Here is a 20,352-nt window from a genome sequence, read left to right on the forward strand (position 1 = left end):
TTACATGAAAGAGGCCCTTATTGTTATTTGCTCACTCAATTAGTGATTAATTAAACAAATACCCAAAGAGTTTGTTCTGCCACTGGAAATTTTACCTGTATTGAAACCATTCCAGTGACTAATAATGTAACCTGTACCTTATTGCAATACACCCCCTCCTATGCTATTAATGTTAATGCCTCTTGAAAGTACCTGAGCAGATGTGATATAGTACTACACCAAAGAGAGATGTATTAGGATATCAATGGACTGTGATTAATACAACACCAGGAACTGTCAAATTTACATTGCCCTTATCCAGTTTCCAGGTCACCTCTACATACCCAAATTGCTCACAAGGGGCTGCCATTAGATTAGCACAACAGAGGACCTGGGTTATTTCCTCTGGAAGAAGAGCAACTTGACCGGATCCCTATGGGATGGGGCCAATAGTGCAGCAGCCATTTGGAATATTCTTAAAAGCCAAGAACATGATGAGAAATTGGGCCAACTAGAAAAGGCCACTAGCCTTATTTTTGGAGCTCATTTAACCCAAGTACAGGCTGGAGTTGGTGAGTCACATGTCATTTTCACCCTTAGTTCTATGAAAGAAACTGAAGTTACTGACAGAGATGGTATTGAATATCACTGAGGCTGGGAAGGCATTGCAGTGGGATCTAGTATGTTTAGAAATTCAGGATTTCCTGAATGACCAGCTGATGGCCTTTCAGAATGATCTTGAGCACCAGGCTTGGCCCACTGCCCTTACAGACACATCAAGAGTACCATCTGATCTGTGGTCATGGAGACATACTGGAGACTTTCTGGATGGAAGTGTGGACATTCACAGTGCTCCTTCCAAGCATATGGACTGGTTAGGGGGATGTGGGCTCCCACATATCGAATCCTGATGGGTCCATGGGGAGGATGCATGTGGGACTGGATCATTCACCGAGACATCTGGGAAATTAGACCACCAGGTATACCTAACTGATTTATAGTCAGTGCCCCTAGAATAACACCTGACATTTTGGATAGGAATAGGGAGTCAATGGACATTTTGACTGTTTATACAGCTTCAGTGTATCTATAAACTGAAGGCAGGGGAAGTTGTCACTGTTCATGATAACATTTGCTGGGAGGGTAGAGGACAAGGAACTATTCTGACAGGACACCTACTTTTTAAAGCTATTGATAGCTGTGTGTATGTTAAAACCACCACATTGCAAGATATACATTTTAATCTCATTACCACTGCAGGCAATCATATTGTTTACTGGCCTGCAGATAGAATTTTGCAAGTAGCCTTAGGTTCCAGATACCCTTTAATTGGACTAGTTTAGTACCTGAATGGTTTCAAGATTTGCTTTCATTGTTACTAGAGGTTCAAAGAATCTCTGAAGTAAAAGGGCAAATTCATGTTTCAAAATATATATCAAGTTGAAAAATATGCCTTTCATACAGCTTATAGAGTGTCTATTTTATGTACTAAGTATGATGTATTGTGCTTTATAACTAAAACTGTACAACAACCCCATCATATTATTGCTATGGAAATATCATTGCTTATATTGCTATTAGTTAGTTTAGGATTATGATGTTGTTGTTGTTGTAGTAAAGGATGTACTAAAAGTAATACTTTTCGTGTCCATGCTAATTATGCATTGTCATTACATCCAATCAAAACCCCTAAGGTTGAAACATCTGATGTAGAAGCTGAAATCCATGGCTTAACGCAAATAGAGGTTTGAAAATATTTGTTGTACTGGAAGTACAAAAGGGGGGAGCGTGGAAGAACAGAAAGAACTGACAGGGATTTGTAGGGGAACTTAATGCATGACTGTCTCTGTTAGCCAGAGTTAGGCTAACTGTAACCCTAATAACGCGAGATTTGTAGAAGCGAGGATTGTGTGAGGCGAGCAGAAAAGAACTGTGTGAGAAGTTGTTTTGACCTTGTGTAGATAATGTGTAGATAGACTGGCATCTCTCAGAAGTGAGAAAAACAAGATATCAGGATGACCTATGTGTAAACAAAATGCAGCTGTTGCTTATTATTGTCTGTAACAAAAGTATAAATGCTTGTTGTAATTGTTTACCTATTGAGAGACCTGTCTAGGAAGGGGAGACCCTATGTCCTAGTGCACTCTCTCCCTGTTGTAGCTGCTAAACAGAATAAAGTATCTGACTTTGCTGCACCCAAACAAAAAACAAGAACTGAGTTTTTCTCCGACAGTAGCCAAACTTGACCAAAAAACTTCAGAAACAGACTTCAAAGAGAAACAGCAGAACTAAAATTCATTTGCAAATTTAACACCATTAATTTGGGATTGAATAGGGACTGAGAGTGACTGGCTCACTACAAAAGCAGCTTTGCCTCTCCTGGAATTGACACCTCCTCATCTATTATTGGGAGTGGACTACATACACCCTGATTGAATTGGCCTTGTCAACACTGGTTCTCCATTTGTGAGGTAACTCCCTTCTCTGCATGTGTCAGTATATAATGCCTGCATCTGTGATTTTCACTCTATGCATCTGAAGAAGTGAGGTTTTTTACCCATGAAAGCTTATGCCCAAATAAATCAGTTAGTCTTTAAGGTGCCACCGGACTTCTTGTTGTTTTTGTGGCTACAGACTAACACGGCTACCCCCCGATAGTAAAAAAGATGAAATCGAGACTAGAAGTGATGTTGCTATTATCACTGATAAGTTTTTAAAAAGCAGTCTTCTTACTCATTTTCGGGGCAGTTGTTCTTTTGATATGAATCAAAGCCAAATAAAAGCCTTTCCCATTCATTGTGCCTCTTCAGTTGCATACTGCAGCATTTTTAGTTTGAAGGGTAAAATGTGGTCTTATGGATTTATTAGAAAGCTAGGTTGATCTGAATGTGTACAATGAACAAGTCTAATTAAGATGAAGTTCCTGAGAATATGAGTATAAATGGACTACAAAGAGAGGTTGAAACTGGTCCTTCAATTGTTGAGAGGCATACAAATGGAACAAGAGGAATTTCGAGGGGAGAGAACAACAATCAGTTGAAATTTGCCACTGCCAGACACCATGAACCAATGGATGATTAAAGAACAAACAATCAGAAGAGCAAGAGAAACAACCAGTGCACTTTAATTTGTATATTAGCCAGTGGAATGTGAGAGATTAAAAAAAATTGAAAGCAAGTTGTATTTGTCAGACTAAGAATGTGGAATATAATCTGATTATTTTAACCAAGAAAAATGAGTAAAATAAAACCCAGATACGTATTTTAAAGGTAAGAAGATATTCATTTGTCCACAAAAAACTAGAGAAGATTCCTGCATAAGAAGTCTGAACATTTGAACATTATTGAGAAGGAAAGATGTCACTATGTTAGACGACATATCATTCTGCCACAAAAATGCATGCTCAAAACAAAGCAAAGGACAGAGTCAGCAAATATTTTTAAATTGTTTTATTATAAAGGACAGGAACTCATGTCCCCATTTTTTTTCAAACCCAGATAAATAAACAGTATATATCATGCTTTTGTTTTGTTTTTTTGATGTATTTTGTCTTTTGCAACAGTATCTACAAAATGGCATTCCTAACTCAGAGACCTGGAAAAAAAGAAAAATTGTGACAACACAGAGGAAGGCAGACCACAGTTTTTGCATCCAAACGACGACTGTACACATTGCGAAGATTGCTGGAAACAGACAAAGCAGCACTATGAAGAACTGCTGAGCAAAAAATTGTTGGGTAATTTAACCTACAGAACACAAAAAATTAACTCCTTGGGCAGGATTGTTTAAAAAAAAAAGCATACAGATGCATAAAAACAAAGCCCTCCCTACCTGGAAAACTTTGAGCTATCAAAATTATAAAAGAATCATGTGGTGCTCCTTGTTCTTTCATGTTGCCTTAAAAAAATCTATAAAAAACAAAACCAAACCCCACAACCACTAGATTGTTATTTTGTCTGATTTCAACAATAGCTTTTTTTTTAAAAAAATAAAACAAAAACAAACAACCCCAGCCACATATGTTTAATGGGTCTGATCTTGTTCCCATTTCAATCAATGGACAGTTTAAATTTGATTTCAATTGGAGTAGGATCAGCCTCTTAATTTTTCTCAAAGCAGGAATTGAATGTAGAGACTAATTTCCAAAATTGATTTCCCCATCAGATTATGTCAACAGAGGTTTTTAAATGGAAAGTATAATAGCTTTAAGGTGGGATGCAACCTAACCTCTTTGCTACAAACTTTCTTTTTTCTTATAGGCGTTTTAAATAGTCCAATATTTGGAATGTGCAGCTCACCCTGCACCCAAGCCACATTTTTAGTATGACAGAAATTACTTAATATCACACCTTTTTTTGGGAAGTAACGTGTAGCACCTTTCTAGAGTTAGTTTAATATTATATCCTGTTGTAGTTTTGCATTCATGTACATTGAATAGGTCAAAGCAGCATGTACAAATTAAATGGCCATTATTCTTACTGTAGAGATATAAACATGCTATTTACAATTCATAATTATAATTATTCCTTTATTTTCTATAATGTTGTGATGAATACTTTTTATAGTAATAGCTGAAGCAGAGTGCAAAGCTGGCTTGCTTCAGTTATTCACAAAATAGGTGAAATAATATAGTGAAGAAATGAAGATCTAATAACAATTTAAAATAATTAATGCTAACGTGTGCACATGCAAAGATATTTTAAAATGAATCCATCCAGGTAAACTACATGTTCATGCCATTTTTATACACCCTAACACTCTGCTTTCCTGTGTACTTTGTAAGGAAATCGTATATGCAAAATAACATATTTCTTCATGATATATTTCACATTCTTTAAACTTTCCTCCAATTTTTCAATGTGACATTCAGGCTGTCCTTAATGCAGGCAAAAGCTGCAGGGGAAAAAAACATGGTTACTTTTGTTATCACGCTATAAATCCTAGCTCAAGGATTATGCCAATTATCTGGATTACCTACACTTACTTTGCCCTAACAGTGCTCAGCAATTGACGATTTTCTGCATATTATCCTTATCGTTCTTCATGCACTGTGACTCAGTATGTTTATCAGGAACATGTTTTACATTTGAAAAGGGCTGAATGAAAAATAACTCTAGCATACACTATCTGATTCTGGGTTTAAGAGAATTCCATCCGTCTAACTTCAGTTCACTTAAGAAAGACAATGATTGGAGTGGTCATATTGGATAGTTTCAGATGTACATTAATAAAAGCTTGTCTGTAATACTTTTGCATAGATGTGATGCCATTTCTCTGCTGAAAACTATTCTTCTCAATAGATTATGGTAGATTTGCTTCTGTTCTTCAATATTATCCAGTATATTTTTGCATCTTTTACACAAAGGAAAAGACATCTGCCGACAGACACTAGATTCAGTCATGATAACAGGAACACAAAGTTCACTTGTTCTCCTCCACTGGAAAAATCATTATAGCCACTTCTCATAAGCCAAGCCGTCCCAATGTCATCAGCATATGGGCTGATTTGTGTAGAGTTTTTGCAGGCTATGAAGGAATAGTGGAGCAACTTTGTGTAGCTCCTACTTGTTGCTTTCATGAAGCCCCCAGCCTTTTAATTCTGAAGGTTACACAAGAAGTTCTTCAGATAAGAGTGATATTGTGTTTTGTTTTTGTGTCCACTGCTGAGTGCATTTAAAAGTCTAAGGGCCGAATCATCATAGTTGTTGAACGTAAGGAATAGCTGGGGCCTTTGAAGTAGTGCCACTTTATCCCATTTAGTTTTCCATGATTTTGTCCAGCAGTATAGAACATTCCATTCAGATTGGAAGGACCGCAGGCATCAAACCACCAGCCTGAAACAATTAAAAACAAGGAATTAAACTGCCAGTTAACAAAGCATTTCCATTTTCTTTTAACAGCTTTAACTGATTGCCAATTTGTGGCTCCTGTAAATGTCGTTAGTAGGGCAAAGGTTTTGTTTTATCGCTGTGTTGGGTTATTTTGTGTTCAAGAGAATGCACATTGAGTTGTGCACTGAGTATGCATAGTATGACAGATGGCATAATATGGCTGACGTGATGGAAGAAAATAACTATGAATAAAATAAAATGGATTATATGCTAATACAGTACTTTAATTTCCACCTCTCACAACTGATGTAAGTACAGTAGTCAAATTAATACTTCATAATGTATAATTTCACCTCTTGTGATTTTTTTCTCAAATTTATTCATTTGAAAGTATTCAGCAAAACCTGTCATTAATTTGTTAAATCTAAGGTATGTATGTTAACCTGTCTTGCTTAATTTTAATTGGTTAAATGAGTCATATGATTAGTTTCTGTTCTCTGATTGGATAAGTGTAATTCTTATCAGGTAGATAGTATGAATGCTTGAATAAATAGAAAGTAAAATTTTACTTTCAAAATGTGGAATGAAAAATTTACAACTAAATGCTCAAAAGAAAGAGGAGCAAGGATTAGTGGATCTTTTTTTCCATTTAAATATCGCAAAAATACAACTTCTTGTTCATCAGTTTGTCAAAACAAGCAGATTGCTGGGTCTGGAAAAACCCAATATAGTATAATCAACCCAATTTAGGCAATATACTGTTACCATAAGAAATCCAATACTAGAGCCTGCATATATTCTATCAGTTGGACTATGTTGTTATGATTTATTTATAGTATGGTAATATGCAGAAGCCCATTGTTCTGAGTGCTGTAGAAACACAGAGTAAGAGACAGTCTCTCTCCCAAAGAACTTACAGTCTAATTTAAAAGAAGATGCAACAGGTGGTGGTTACAAATAATTGAATGGACAAGCAAGGGATTAGAAGGCTAACACTGGTTGGAAATCCATGGTTAGAAATCCATGGTCAATGATACTAGTGCTGAAGTTGGTTTTTTGTGTGAATTAAAGTATTGCCAACCTGAGGTTGTTCAAAAATCATGTGTCAGACATTCCAAAATAATGAGATTGGCTTAAAAATCATGAGAGTTTAAAAAATATAAGCTTTTTATTTTTCTTCTGTTTTTTTAACCTTAAAGCTTCTTATTTTCCAGCTTTTCACCACAACCATAGCACTAAAAACTTACTACAACTTAAAAAAAATTAAACTGATATTCTCCTAAGTAGAGTGGCTAGGCCTTAAGAAAAACACCAAATACCACAAGAAATGGCAATACTGAAAATCCTGGCTCCACTGAAGACAGTGAAAGTTTTGGCACTGAATTAGCCAGGGTCAGGATTTTACCTACTGGCCATTTACCTAGGCATTATATAAAGATGCTCAGCTAAAATTGAGGGAGGAGAAGGAATGAATCCTCCCCTTCAGGCTGCAGAGTGAGGAGGCCCCCTCTCCATGACTGTCAAAGCCTTGGCAGCTGGATTCCCTGTTTGTGGAATGGGTCTTGCATAGTTAGAACAAGGGTCAGCAGCATCCCTGGGGTGTGAATCCTCAATGCAAGTGCCTTTCATCCACATGGGGGTGGGGAGAGGCAGCATTTGTTCCAAGTCAAATTAGCTTATAAAGTTCCGCTGCTAGCTTGATAAAAATAAAACCAGGATCTTTTCCTTTTTGAATTGGGTAATCATCTTGTTCCCTTTCTATGGAAAAGTCATTGACTCCTCAGAAACATCTGTGAACCTGTTGCAAGCAGCACTAACAGAATTCTACCAGGATCAGATAATGATCGAGGAGTGCACATATTTAGTTCAGTGATGTGAGGTTTCTTTGACTCCATGGAACAATTCCATGTCTTGCAAACAAAGATGGAGCTTTTTAATGTTTAGTGTTCATTATTCCCAGTCCAATGGGAGTCCCACTCCTGAGCTGGAATTCAAAAACCGAGATTTTTTTGCAGTGCATACTTCCTCCTGTGTCAGCAGATTTTGCTGTTAGAGTTATATCTGATTATAATAATCCATTGTTTTGGGGAATTTAAACCACTGGATACAACAGTGACAGTGAGTAGTATACACATCCAGTGTTTATCCTACCCTTTGCAGTCAGACCTATGTTATTTATGTTTTTAGTCTTTTAAAATAATTTCTTAGATTTTGGATATTACTCAGTGGAGTGTTTTTTTTTTCACAAGTAACACTTCATAATCAAATCTTGGGGGGAGGATTTATGCCAGATAAATTCTGGCCAACTTTTATTTTGATACATTTGACCTCTTTTTGATTACAAAGTTATACCTACGGGGCTAATAACCAAAGAAGGAGAAAGCTGGACAACTGATGTACTGTAACTACAGCATGGTCTTGTAGAAACTTAAGACAAAGTTGAACAGAGAAAACCTAACACTCATGTTTAAAAGTTGGAACACAGATTCAGCTGGATTCCATTTATAGTATCAAAATACAGACATGGCAAGCTGCATTAGTTACCATTTCATTTTACAGGGACAAGAGCAGCAGGAAGGTAGGACTTGATCTGGGGTTTTGCATTCAGTGGTGTCCTACAAATGCCGCCCAAAGAAAATAAAATTCTGAAATGGTACTAATAAAAAAAGTACTGGGAGGTGTTGTAGGGGGAAGTTGTGAAACATTCCATCAAAGTTTTCTTTTCTTAAGACTAATTCCCCCTTTAATATTTTTAGTAGTACTCTTTATCACACCACATGCTTCCAAGTATGATTATATGTGGGCTTTTTTTAGAGAGGTTTCTCATTAGTACACTAATGTGTTTTTATTTTCCCTCTTTTCGTTTTTTCAATTTCTCCCGATCCCTGTTCACAATTTTTGAGAAGCCTCTTCCCATATCCCTCTACAAGCCCCCACAAGTGTTCCCAAAGCCTCTAACATCAGAGTTCTCTACTTTGAATTCAGCAGAGGCGATGCTGGGCCACCAACCAGATTTTCAGCATGGTTGTGTGTTAGGGTAGAGGGTGGAATGGCGAGAGTGGCTTTTTTTGAAGAGTTGTGAGGGAAGAAGGGAAGGAAGAGGGAAGTGCAGGCTTCCCAGATAGCTGCAAAAGAAGACATAGGAATTGCCATGCTGGATCAGACCAATGGTCCAGCTCATCTAATAGCCTGTCTATACCAATACAAGACAGGAAGGAACCCTTCAGAGGAAGAAACCCTGCAGGTATGGGATAGACAGACCCAGGTCAATTCTCCTCTTAACCCCCAATAGTTAGAGGTTGGCTTATGCCTGAAGCTTGAAAGATCTTATTTATTTTTAATATACTACAACAACGCTGGATATTCTTGTTATCCATTTAAATATCGAATCTTTCTTTGAATTCCAGGAAACACTTGGTCTCATGGATATCATGTGGCAATGAGTTTCACAGACTACTTGTGTAGGAATATGATTTCCTTTTATCACTTCTAAATTGGCTACCTTTCAATTTCATTGACTGTCCCCTTGTTTTTGTGTTATGAGGTGGGTGAACAGTAGTGCCTAATCTACCTTCTTTATACTATTCATTATTCATCTTAGTGATCTCCTGCCATAGGTCAACAGTCCCAATAATTTCTGGCTCTCGCCTTTTCCGTGCTCCTATTCATTTTCATCATCCATCTGTGAACTGTCCCTCTCCTGCTATATTCTTTTTGAGATAGAGGGTTCCATATTCCTGGTGAGGGCATAGTATTGGTTTATATTACGGCACTATGATATGTCCGTATTAATCAGTATCTCATAGATTCTAACATTTTGTTTGATTTTTTTTTTATGGCTGCTGCACACTGAGCTGAGATTTTCACTGTAGTGTCTACAGTGATGCCTAGGTTCGTCAGGTCAGCCATTGGAGTGAGTCATGAAGAGGAGAAGTAGGCAAAAAGGTAGGAAAAGCAAGTGTTGAGTGCACTAGAAGGGAAGAGGCTCTGAGAAGGTTAAGGTAGGTTGTGTTCAAAATTATAAACAGTTTGTACACGTTTCTGTAAGTATCAAGACTTGTAGTTGCTTATGTCAACTGAAAAGAGCTTCCTAATTTTTTTAGGTTAAACCATCTCTAATAATTTCATTTGTATGGGAAATGTCAAGCAACCTTATGTCATACAGTATATGTCTAAACAAAATATGATTGAGAAAACATATTACTACATTGTTTTAAAACCATCTAAAGACAAAAACATTGATCCCCACTGTGGGGATGCTCTTTTGCAACATGTTTTGTTTTTTAAATGATGCTGTTACTTCTAGTGAAAAGCTGGGAAATTTGAAACCAACAAATTTTCATTAAAAGAAATTAAATCTATTTTGAATACTTCAGATACATTCACCCTTGTATTGGAGATTTCTACTGTTCTACTGCCTTACCCGTGTTCTGAGGGTGTGTAAGAGATCATCACTAAACATTCTTGTAAAAACAGCCTAAAAATGTAACAGCTACCCGTCTGAACACTGAGATGACTCTCTTATTGGTCACATTTCTCTGAAATCACACTCACGCATTTTGTGTGTTTAAAATCTGCAGTCATGAAAGCAAACAAAATACAAAAAACCCCAAAGAGGTGATGGTGGTGGCATTTGCATGTAGCTGCTGAGGAAATGGCCTTCCTAATTACCTGGTTTGTATGTACAAATGGAGGCTTTCCATGCACAGATGGGTAAATGTGTAAGAGTGTTGAGGCTTGTTTGAAACTATGGCCCAAACCTCTTGTCCATTAGCTACTGCCCATCAATTTACCAGATATACTGTAATTCTGTAGTATGTTGGGTATTTATCATGTCATTAAGTTCCGGAATGGGGGCTTCTCTTGGCTGCTTTATTCTTCACAGACTCTGGGAATGGCTTTCTGCATTGCGGGCACTTAGTGACTAGACACTTTTTATCCCTCTTCTGCTTCCTGAACCCTGTGAATGCAAGCTCACGTCCATCAAACACAACATGCAGTGTTCAAGTCTGATCTGTCAGACTCAAAATGTGGCTTATTTGGGGAGAGTATGTGAGTGGCCTTGTTGGATGAACGGTTCCTTTGAAAACCCAATGTCTCTTTCTGATCCCTTGTATGTTGTGTTTGTGCCTATAGAATTTGAGCTCAGCAGCAGAGCACCTACAGGAGAGTGAAACCCTAATCCCAGGATAGGCAACCTATGGCACGTGTGCCAAAGGTGGCATGTGAGCTGATTTTCAATGGCACTCACACTGTCCTGGTCCTGGCCACCATTCTGGGGGTCTCTGCATTTTAATTTAATTTTAAATGAAGCTTCTTAAACATTTTAAAAACCTTATTTTCTTTACCTACAACAATAGTTTAATTATATATTATAGATTTATAGAAAGAGAGCTTCTAAAGACGTTAAAATGTATTACCAGCACGTGAAACCTTGAATTAGAGTGAATAAATGAAGACTTGGCACACCACTTCTGAAAGGTTGCCAACCTCTGGCCTAACCTAAAATATTGAACCGTATTTTGCTTACCATTTGAAAGACAGACGGTAAACTTACTCTTATACCAGATTTGGACCTTTCTGTTATACTGGACCATAGAGGAGCAGGACAGTTTTTATGATTTCAGTAAAGCACAGTATCAACAAGACTATAATGTAGGCTATGGATAAAAGTGGAGAAAGTGTGAACATTTCTGTGACTGTAGAGAAGAAATGTGTTGGTCGGAAATAAAATCAAAGGGCACATGCTTCCCGAGAGCTTTTCACATGATCTGGATTGCAAGATCCTTTTGCACAATGTCACTAGGTCACAAGGTAAAATTAACAAGGAGCATGTTCAGGGGCAGTTATGCTCTGACTTTTCTATTAAATGTATTAGAAGATTATTTAAGTCAGTCACCATTTGACTGTTATTCAAACACTTTATATGCTATTGTCCATCCTTTTGTTAATAATAATTTTCATATTTCCCCTTTTTAAAGAAAAATGTCATCATATGCCAATCATTTTATATCTGAATGATAAATACATTGATAATCACTATATACAATGCTTCATGAGGATCCACTTCATATAGATCTATGTGAGAAACACAGATGAATTAAAGAAATTCACCCAGAAATTTTAAACACAGATATTTGGATACAAGGTTCAAAGGCAAGGTTGCAAGGGTTTTATGGTCATTCTTCTCTAAACTGGTAGACATTGCCATTTTGAATGTTGTCATTCCAAACAAGGGGATAGAGAAGACCTGCAGCCTTATTTGACTACATAGCTCATGTAGTGTTGTCACAATAAAACCAGGAGCTTTATTGTAAGCTTTGGTGGGACCTCATTTGCAGATCTCTTCCTGGAAATTCACAAATCTGACCATTTTCAGAAAGAGGCAGTGGAGAGCTAGGGCATTGGATAGAATCATAGAATATCAGGGTTGGATAGGACCTCAGGAGGTTGTCTAGTCTAACCCCCTGATAGATTTTTGTCCCAGATCCCTAAATGGCCCCCTCAAGGATTGAGCACACAACCCTGGGAGTAGTAGACCACTGCTCAAACCACTGAGCTATCCCTGTCAGTGAGAGAGCTCCCTCTTACAAAGCAGTCCATGGAATGAAAAGGTTGGGGGAATCACTGAGTTGTAGAGTCCATTTTTTGTGATGGTGGTTGGAGAATGTTATGTATCCTCTGAAAGTCAGCAGGCCAGACCAAGGAAGCTACACTGAATTGCACCAGCTGAGGATCTGGCCTATTACCTCCAGCAACTTCTAATGCTCTTCCTGAGTTGGCTCAAACTTTATGCCAAATTGTGACCTCTGTATTTTCCTTGAAAATTACCTATCCTCTACTACCTAGCCTTGAAGGCGTCTGTTTCCTGTTAGCACCAGGCCAATGTATTGTTATTTGTTAAGGAATCTTGCCATGAAAAGTGTTGTGCTTCTTCTAGAATAATGCTAAAAACTATGTTTGGTCTTTATCCTTCCTTCAGCTGATTGTCCTGAGAAATTGTATTAGACTTTGGAAAGCTCTCTTCCCCAACTGTTGGTATAATGTGAACACGGGAGAAGTGATTACAATTATCACAACAATGGTATGCTTTGCAACAAAAGCCTCTATAATATTAGGTTACCTTGTTGTAGTAACATGTTATGTAGTAAAGAAGTTGTGTTACAACGCTTTGAGGATAAGAAAGAATGACCTGTAGTAGAAACATCAACCTACATGCTATGGCAATAAGTGCTTTATAAATGTGTTAGAAACAAATAATATTGCTTTAGATGTGTAACCTTCAATAAGTATGAAATACTTGCATTTTTTATACCTTCTGAAAAAAACTCAGGGAGATTTTCAAAAGGAAGTTAGACATCCATGGGGTAGAACCACAAAGGGGACTTAGACTGAGTATTGGGGACCCCTAACTTTAGGTACCCTGCCACCTACTGGCATTGACAACCCTGGGTTAGGTGCACAGGCTTTCTTTAAAATGCATGGGAAGAGTGAGGAGCCTACAAATTGGATTCACAAAAGCCAGCATGCTGAGTGGAGAGCTGCCTAAGCTAGCCAGTAGAAAGTGCTGAGGAGAGGGATGTGGTCTAAGTTTGGGTGCCTGTCTCCATTCAGAACCATAAACTCGCTACTGGAGTTAGGTGACAAAGTCAGCTCAGTCCTTTCTCACACATATAAAAGACATTGAGAGTGCCACCCTCAGAATGCCACACAGCTCAGTTGCTAGGGCTTTCACTTGAGAGGTGGGAGACCCTGGAGTCAAGTCCTTGCTCCAGGTAGAATGGGGATTTGAACTGACAGTTCCCAATTCCTGAGTGAGTGCTCTAACCACTGGCCTATAGAGCATAAGGGGGCAATAGCACCTCTTCCAGTTGTGTTGTGTGCAGGGACCTGACCCACCATAGGTGCTCTAATGTGGCTTCTGAATATATGTACCTGCAGGAATGACAGGCAGACATTTAGGCACCTAGGAGACTTTATCAGTGGAAATTTAGGAGCCTAAGGGATTTAGGTGCCTACAGGGTTAGGGGGCATCTGATTGAGGGTATGAGGATCTAAATTTTGGACTTATGCTCTCAAATAAATCTTTCTATGGAACTGGCCCCACCTGTCTATTTAAATTAATGGGAATTGGGTAGCTAACTCCAAATTTATGCCTCTGAACACTACTCCCCAAGATCAACTGAAGTAGGATCCATAAACATAGCACAGCCCCTAAGAGCAGGTGACATCTGAATTAATTCTTCCGATGAGGCTGCTGCACAGTATTTTTTGGGATAACACTTTTGATGTGGACCAGATGGAAAGTGGCAGCTAATGAGATCACTGAGAGAGCCACATGGGTGTTCTTTAAATTTTTATTTTCAGCCTTGACTATAACCATCTCACAAACTTTGTCTGCAGTTTATTTCAGTCTTTATTCCTGACACAAATATATTGGGTTCATCTCACAGGGGTTACAGGATCCCCAAAGCTCTCAAGATAGTCAGAAACCTAACTGTAGATTTCATATAATTCATAATTAAAATGCTGTCTGTGTGGCTGCCAAAAACAACAGAGGGCTTGACAATATTCAATCCCTAGTTTTTGACAGAGAGTTTTTTTTAACAAACTGTCATCACATTCACTTTTCTTACTCTGCCCTTTTGTTGTGACATAAAATTGGAATCAATCTATTGAACGTTCCTGTTTTGAAAGATTTAATTGGTATTTCTCAAGGAGCGAGAAAATCAGCGTCATTGGGAAAATGCAGTAGAAAGTGTAAGGAGAAATTTAACAGGGTGAAAAATTTGGAGATTAAGAGAAAAAAGAATTTGTGATTTTGAGGTCTTGACTCTTTTATAAAACAATAAATTACTCAAACAATCTTGTAAAACTGATTAAATTATCCCTGAAGACTAATTGCATTTCTTTGCTTTTTTCCTATTTGAACTTTACTCTGGCAGTTCACCTCTTTCCCACTCCCTCCTTTCATTTGCCTCTCCAGTATTTTTAGCCCTGGACTCCGCAACAGAGGTAGGTCGATGTAAGGTAGCATACATCGACCTAACTCTGTAAGTGTCCACACTAAAATGTAGCTGTAACCAATCTAACTACTACTGCTGCCTTTCAGAAGCCGTTCCACGATGCACCACACTGACAGTTAAGTCGCTCTTGGTGAGGACGCACATCGCTGACATAAGGAGCGTAATGTGGACATTCAAAAGTATCTTTAATTTAGTTACTGCGGTGGCTGTATGCCAGCATAACTTAGGTCAACTTAATTTTATAGTGTAGACATACCCTTAGATGACAGAGAGATTTTTCAGTTAATTTATAGACCTGATGCAGTGGAATATACCTGTGTCTTTCAGAGCCCTGTGGAATGAGAGCTCTACTAGCAGACTAAGGCTATGTCTGCACTACAGACCTTACAGTGGCACAACTGTACTGCTGCAGCTGCCCTGCTGTAGGGCCTCCCGTCTAGCTGCTCTATGCTGAGGGGAGAGAGCTCTTTTGTTGGCATAATTAAATCACCCCCAACGAGCGGCGGCACTTATGTTGGTGGGAGAGCATCTCCTGCCAACATAGCACTGTCCACACTGGTGCTTTTGTCAGTGAAACGTACGACTGTCGGGTCTGTTTGTTCACACCCCTGACTAACAAAAGTTTTACAAACATAAGTGCCAGGGTAGACATAGCCTACGCTTAGTAGGGAAGACTGACCTGCCACACAAGCCAAAATAACTAGCTCCCCAGAGCAGCAGCTTGGGAAAGAAGAGCATTCCTCCTGCTTCAGTCTGCATTGCCCCAAATTCTGTATACCAGTATAAATATTCCTGTATGGGAAGGGAAATAAACTACAGCAGTTTGTCACCTTTATACCACTATGATATACCCCTACTAGGGGTTGTATCAGTAGCACTATTTAAGTTAAAAGATCACACCGCTAAACTGAAACAGTTATACCAGTGCAAAACTTGGGGGTAAACCAGGCCTTAATATCTTGATAGGCTTTTCCTCCAGCATTTTCTTTTCTTCTGTTTCCCTCCATCTCCTCTCTTCCCTGAATTGTTCTGTCTCTCATCTTCTCATCTCTAAAAAGCCCTCTCTCCCTCCCATTTCTGATCTCCCTCCTTCCCCACACCCTTAACCTCTTCCTTCTCCTCCTCTTCCTTCCACAAACTCTCACCTCCGTCACCCTTTCTCTCATTTTCCTTCCCCCTTTCCCCTCTATTGTTTGACACCACTTGTTGCAGCTTGTTTCAAATTATACTGTAAACTTTTGGATGCCAGAGTGAAGCTCTGTGTTTCTACAGCACCTGCCAGGGAACTAGGGGTACAACCACAATGCCCATAATAACAACCTCACAAGGAGTTTCACACAGCAGTGCACATCATCTTTCTCTCTCCCCAAAGTTGCTTCATCATGGTCAGTTTAGAAATACACAGCGGATTAAAATTTATAGAATGCCTTCGTGGGACTGTGCTTACCTCCGGTTAGCATGAGAGCACATTTGCACATGCAGTTGTCATTATCGGCATCTTTAGTACTGAAATCAGCGCCATGTAAGATCAGGCTGCTCTGCTTTCCTGCTGTTCCCATGTGTCCTTTTAGATACAGCCTGAAATAGTCAAAGCAAACAGTCATATCACTAAAGGTAACAATAATACTGGGATTGGCTTCTGCGGTGATGTACACATTGAAGGTTACAGAAACCTCACAAATGTCTTGGGTTTTGGCTCAATACATTTGTTGTTTCAGAGGTAAGATGAAGAAATCCAGAGTATTTCAACATAACTTCACTAGGGCATAAATTCTGTCACTGACCAAAACTCATTACAAATTATCTAAACTGGAAAAAGGAGGAGAGGGTGAAGAGAGAGACAGAGAGGAGAGGGGGAAAGGGATAGAAAGATGAGTGAAGGGAGAGAGCAAGGCGAAAAGAAGGTATGGATTCACGTGGTGGCATTGTTCTTACAGGGCCCAATTTTATCCCTCTCTCTTACTCATGCTGACTAGTACCTTAAGCTGCAAATTTCCCCAGTAATTTCAATGAGACTAATTGCAAAGTGAGGTACAATTCACTGTGACTCAGTGAACTGTAAGAATTGTGAGTGTTTGAAGAATAAGGTACTACTCAGTATATCTAGAGTTGGGTGTATATTTTAGCATGACACAATTTTGCTACCCAGTTAGCTTTATATTAATGTTAATGGATGTGGTGCTGCCTATCCCCAAGCACTGCACTGAAAACTTTACCCCTTCATGGATTGAAATAGTTCCAAAATTTTTAGAAGGGACAGATGATCCAATGGTTAATGAACTAGCCAGATACCTGGGCTCAATTCCTTGCTCTGCCACAGAAAAATGATAAAAGACAAAAATGCTGTATCATCCATGGGTGAACATTTTCAGAGTGCTCTCATAAGATCTGATCTTTCAATATCAGAGGGGAAGCCGTGTTAGTCTGTATCTGTAAAAGCAGCAAAGAATCCTGTGGCACCTTATAGACTAACAGACGTTTTGGAGCATGAGCTTTCGTGGGTGAATACCCACTTCTGAAGAAGTGGGTATTCACCCACGAAAGCTCATGCTCCAAAACGTCTGTTAGTCTATAAGGTGCCACAGGATTCTTTGATCTTTCAATACTAGTTCTAAACAGCTTCAAAAAGTGAGCCTGGGAATTTAAATTCATTATTCTGCTAGACAGCAAAAACTATGGGCTTAACCAGGACATTGGTTTTATGGCTCATTACAATAATTTGTAGTATACCACACTGCCTGGTATGCTTAATTGCTAACATCAAGCATAACAATCTAACCCCCAATTGCCCACTTCCTTTCTAGTGATCACTTCCAACAAACTTTACCCCTTTTACTCAACAATTTGTCCCAACTTGTATTTAGCTCGGACTCTTTGCTTCCTTCCCCAGGCCTGAAGGCGAGCTATGTGTAGCTTGAAAGTTTGTACCTTCCACCAACAGAAGTTGGTTCAATAAAAGATATTACCTCACTCACTTTAGTACCATACCCTCTCGTACTCTGGTACCAACACTGAAAAAAATTGAGGCAAGACTAAAACGTCCTACAAAATTTAAAGTATACCTAATGCCAAAGAAACAGAAATGGCAAAGCCTTGTGCTGTTGTTCAATCACAGTATCAATTAGCTGATTTTTCTTTAGTATAGTACTTCACCAAGGGATATCTGAGCTTTGGAGCAATTTAGTCTAAGCGCTGGCTTTGCTCACATTCATTTCTTTGTTTCATATCAACAACTAAAAGCCTGGAATTAGTGCTGTCTACATTCAGTAGGCTAGATGCTGACGACTTATTTTGCTAGTTGTGCTTAATTGTTTGCAGAGCAAAATAAATTTCCCTGAGGTTGTGTTGGTAGAAAAATTACTCCAGTGCATGATATCTATGAGCTTGCTTTTAACTGCCACCCAGAATCAGTGCAGCAGCAGCACCAAGCTCACAGACGGCTTATGTCAGTTAAAAAACCCCAGTGAATGCTGTTTTCCTCAATCAGGAAAGACAGTGCTGGCCAGATCATTTTATTAACAAACCACACCATAAACCCGCTTAGTCCCAATAAAATCATACATATACTACAACAGAAAGACAAATCACTGAGCAATAGGAGCTGTCTGTGGTTTGCTTTTCCTTGGAGGAGCAGGGTATTAGGGTTATTTACAAGCTTATGCTCCTATGCTGATATTTTATAAACATCCTCCTCAGCAAGATTCAGACCTCAGCACTTTGAGCTGACTTTTCCATGGCTCCGTTTGTTTAGTAGCTAGAGGAGGGTAAAGCTTAACTATAAAACTGAAGTGAGCAGATGTGACAGGTGTCTCATATTCAGTACTACAGATTCAGTAGATTCAGTACTACTTTCCAGGATCGTGCGACACCTCAACACAACTTCCCTTAGTGTGAGGAAGTCTTGTGTGTGTCCATTATGGATCAGCTTTCTGGCAACACAAGGTCTGCCTTCTAGGTCTTGGCAGACCTTGCTCTCTCTGTACAGTGAAAGGCACACATCAACCCCCAAAGTCCTCCAAGTGTCCCTCTGGGGTGCTCAGACCTGTTCCATGGAACACTCTCAGACCTCGTAGATCCGCTATCCCCAAAGGAATAGTACACGCCCCAGCTTGTAAGAGTTAGCTCAGGATCATCGTTTTACTCAGCATACAGCACTTAGATGTAGTTACAGTGCAAACAAGAATAAGTTTATTATCAAAGAACAGAGATTCCAGTGAAAAAGAGCTAGACCATTGGAAACAAATGGTTAAAACGAAATTATAACACACTTTCTAGAGACTAAACTTAATTAACAAGGCCTTCCCCTACCTCCTATATGATAGATAGGGCCCTACCAAATTCATGGCCATGAAAAATGTATCACGGAGCATGAAATCTGGTCTCTACTGTGCAATCTGGTCTTTTTTGTGTTTTTACCCAATACTATACAGATTGCATAGGGGAGACCAGCATTTCTCAAATTGAGGGTCCTGATCCAAAAGGGAGTTGCAGTGGTGTCACAAGGTTATTTTAGGGGAGTCATGGTATTGCCACTCTTACTTCTGCACTGCCTTCAGAACTGAGTGACCAGAAAGCAGTGGCTGTTGGCCAGGCGCCCAGCTCTGAAGGCAGTGCCCTGCCAGCAGCTGCACAGAGGTAAGGTGGTAGAAGAAGTAGGTATTCACCCACGAAAGCTCATGCTCCAAAACGTCTGTTAGTCTATAAGGTGCCACAGGATTCTTTGCTGCTTTTACAGAGGTAAGGGTGGCAATACCATACCATGTCACCCTTACTTTTGCGCTGATGCCTTCAGAGCTGGGTGAATGGAGAGTAGCAGCTGCTGACTGAGGGCCCAGCTCTGCAGGAAGCAGTGCAGAAGTAAAGGTGGCAATACCATACCATACCATCCTTACTTCTGTGTTGCTGCTGGCAGTGGATCTGGCTTCAGAGACAGGCTCCCAGCCAGCAGCCACCACTCTCCAGCTGCCCAGCCAGCAACAGCGCAGAAGTAAGGGTAGCAGTACTGCCACCTCTTCCTACAATAACCTTGTGACCCTCCCCTCCCCAACTCCTTTTTGGGTCAGGATCCCTGCAATTACAACACCAAGCAATTTCAGATTTAAATAGCTGAAATAATGAAATTTACAATTTTAAAAATCCTATGACCATCAAATTGACCAAAATGGACCAAGAATTTGGTAGATCCCTAATTATACTCTACCCCCCACGTTCTTTTCCCAGTGTTTTCAGCCACTTTGGTTATGATCCCTTCTCATAAGATCAAGCCTCTTGACCACTTGTCTTCACAGACTGAAGAAGTAAATGGGGGTTCATCTGCATCCCTTAGAAATAGTCCCCTTAATACTGTTTTAGTTTGCAAAAAGGATATCCCCCCGAACACATATAACCTCAGTAGCTTCTTTTTTCTTGTGTGCTTTCATATTGTTTTCACATCCCACTATTAGGGGATGTGACGCAGTATGTAAATGAGCCTCCATTATAAAGCTTACAATACTTAATTTGCATGTAGCCAGAGA

The 20,352-nt window shown here is 39.3% G+C and overlaps 1 protein-coding gene across 1 annotated transcript in view; it reads right to left on the reverse strand.

Moving 5' to 3' along the window:
- Positions 1–3,466: 3,466 nt before the first annotated feature.
- The window catches only part of ANGPT1 (angiopoietin 1), a 212,683-nt gene continuing 195,797 nt past the window's right edge, over positions 3,467–20,352 (reverse strand). Inside the window, exons 8-9 of the mRNA XM_050941004.1 lie at positions 16,284–16,414; positions 3,467–5,813 (exon numbers count right to left, since the gene is read on the reverse strand). Coding sequence (XP_050796961.1) covers positions 5,653–5,813; positions 16,284–16,414 — 292 coding nt within the window. The 3' untranslated portion in view covers positions 3,467–5,652. The remainder of the gene's footprint in view (positions 5,814–16,283; positions 16,415–20,352) is intronic.

Source organism: Gopherus flavomarginatus, chromosome 2 (genome assembly GCF_025201925.1).
Source record: "Gopherus flavomarginatus isolate rGopFla2 chromosome 2, rGopFla2.mat.asm, whole genome shotgun sequence".
Taxonomy (NCBI): domain Eukaryota; kingdom Metazoa; phylum Chordata; order Testudines; family Testudinidae; genus Gopherus; species Gopherus flavomarginatus.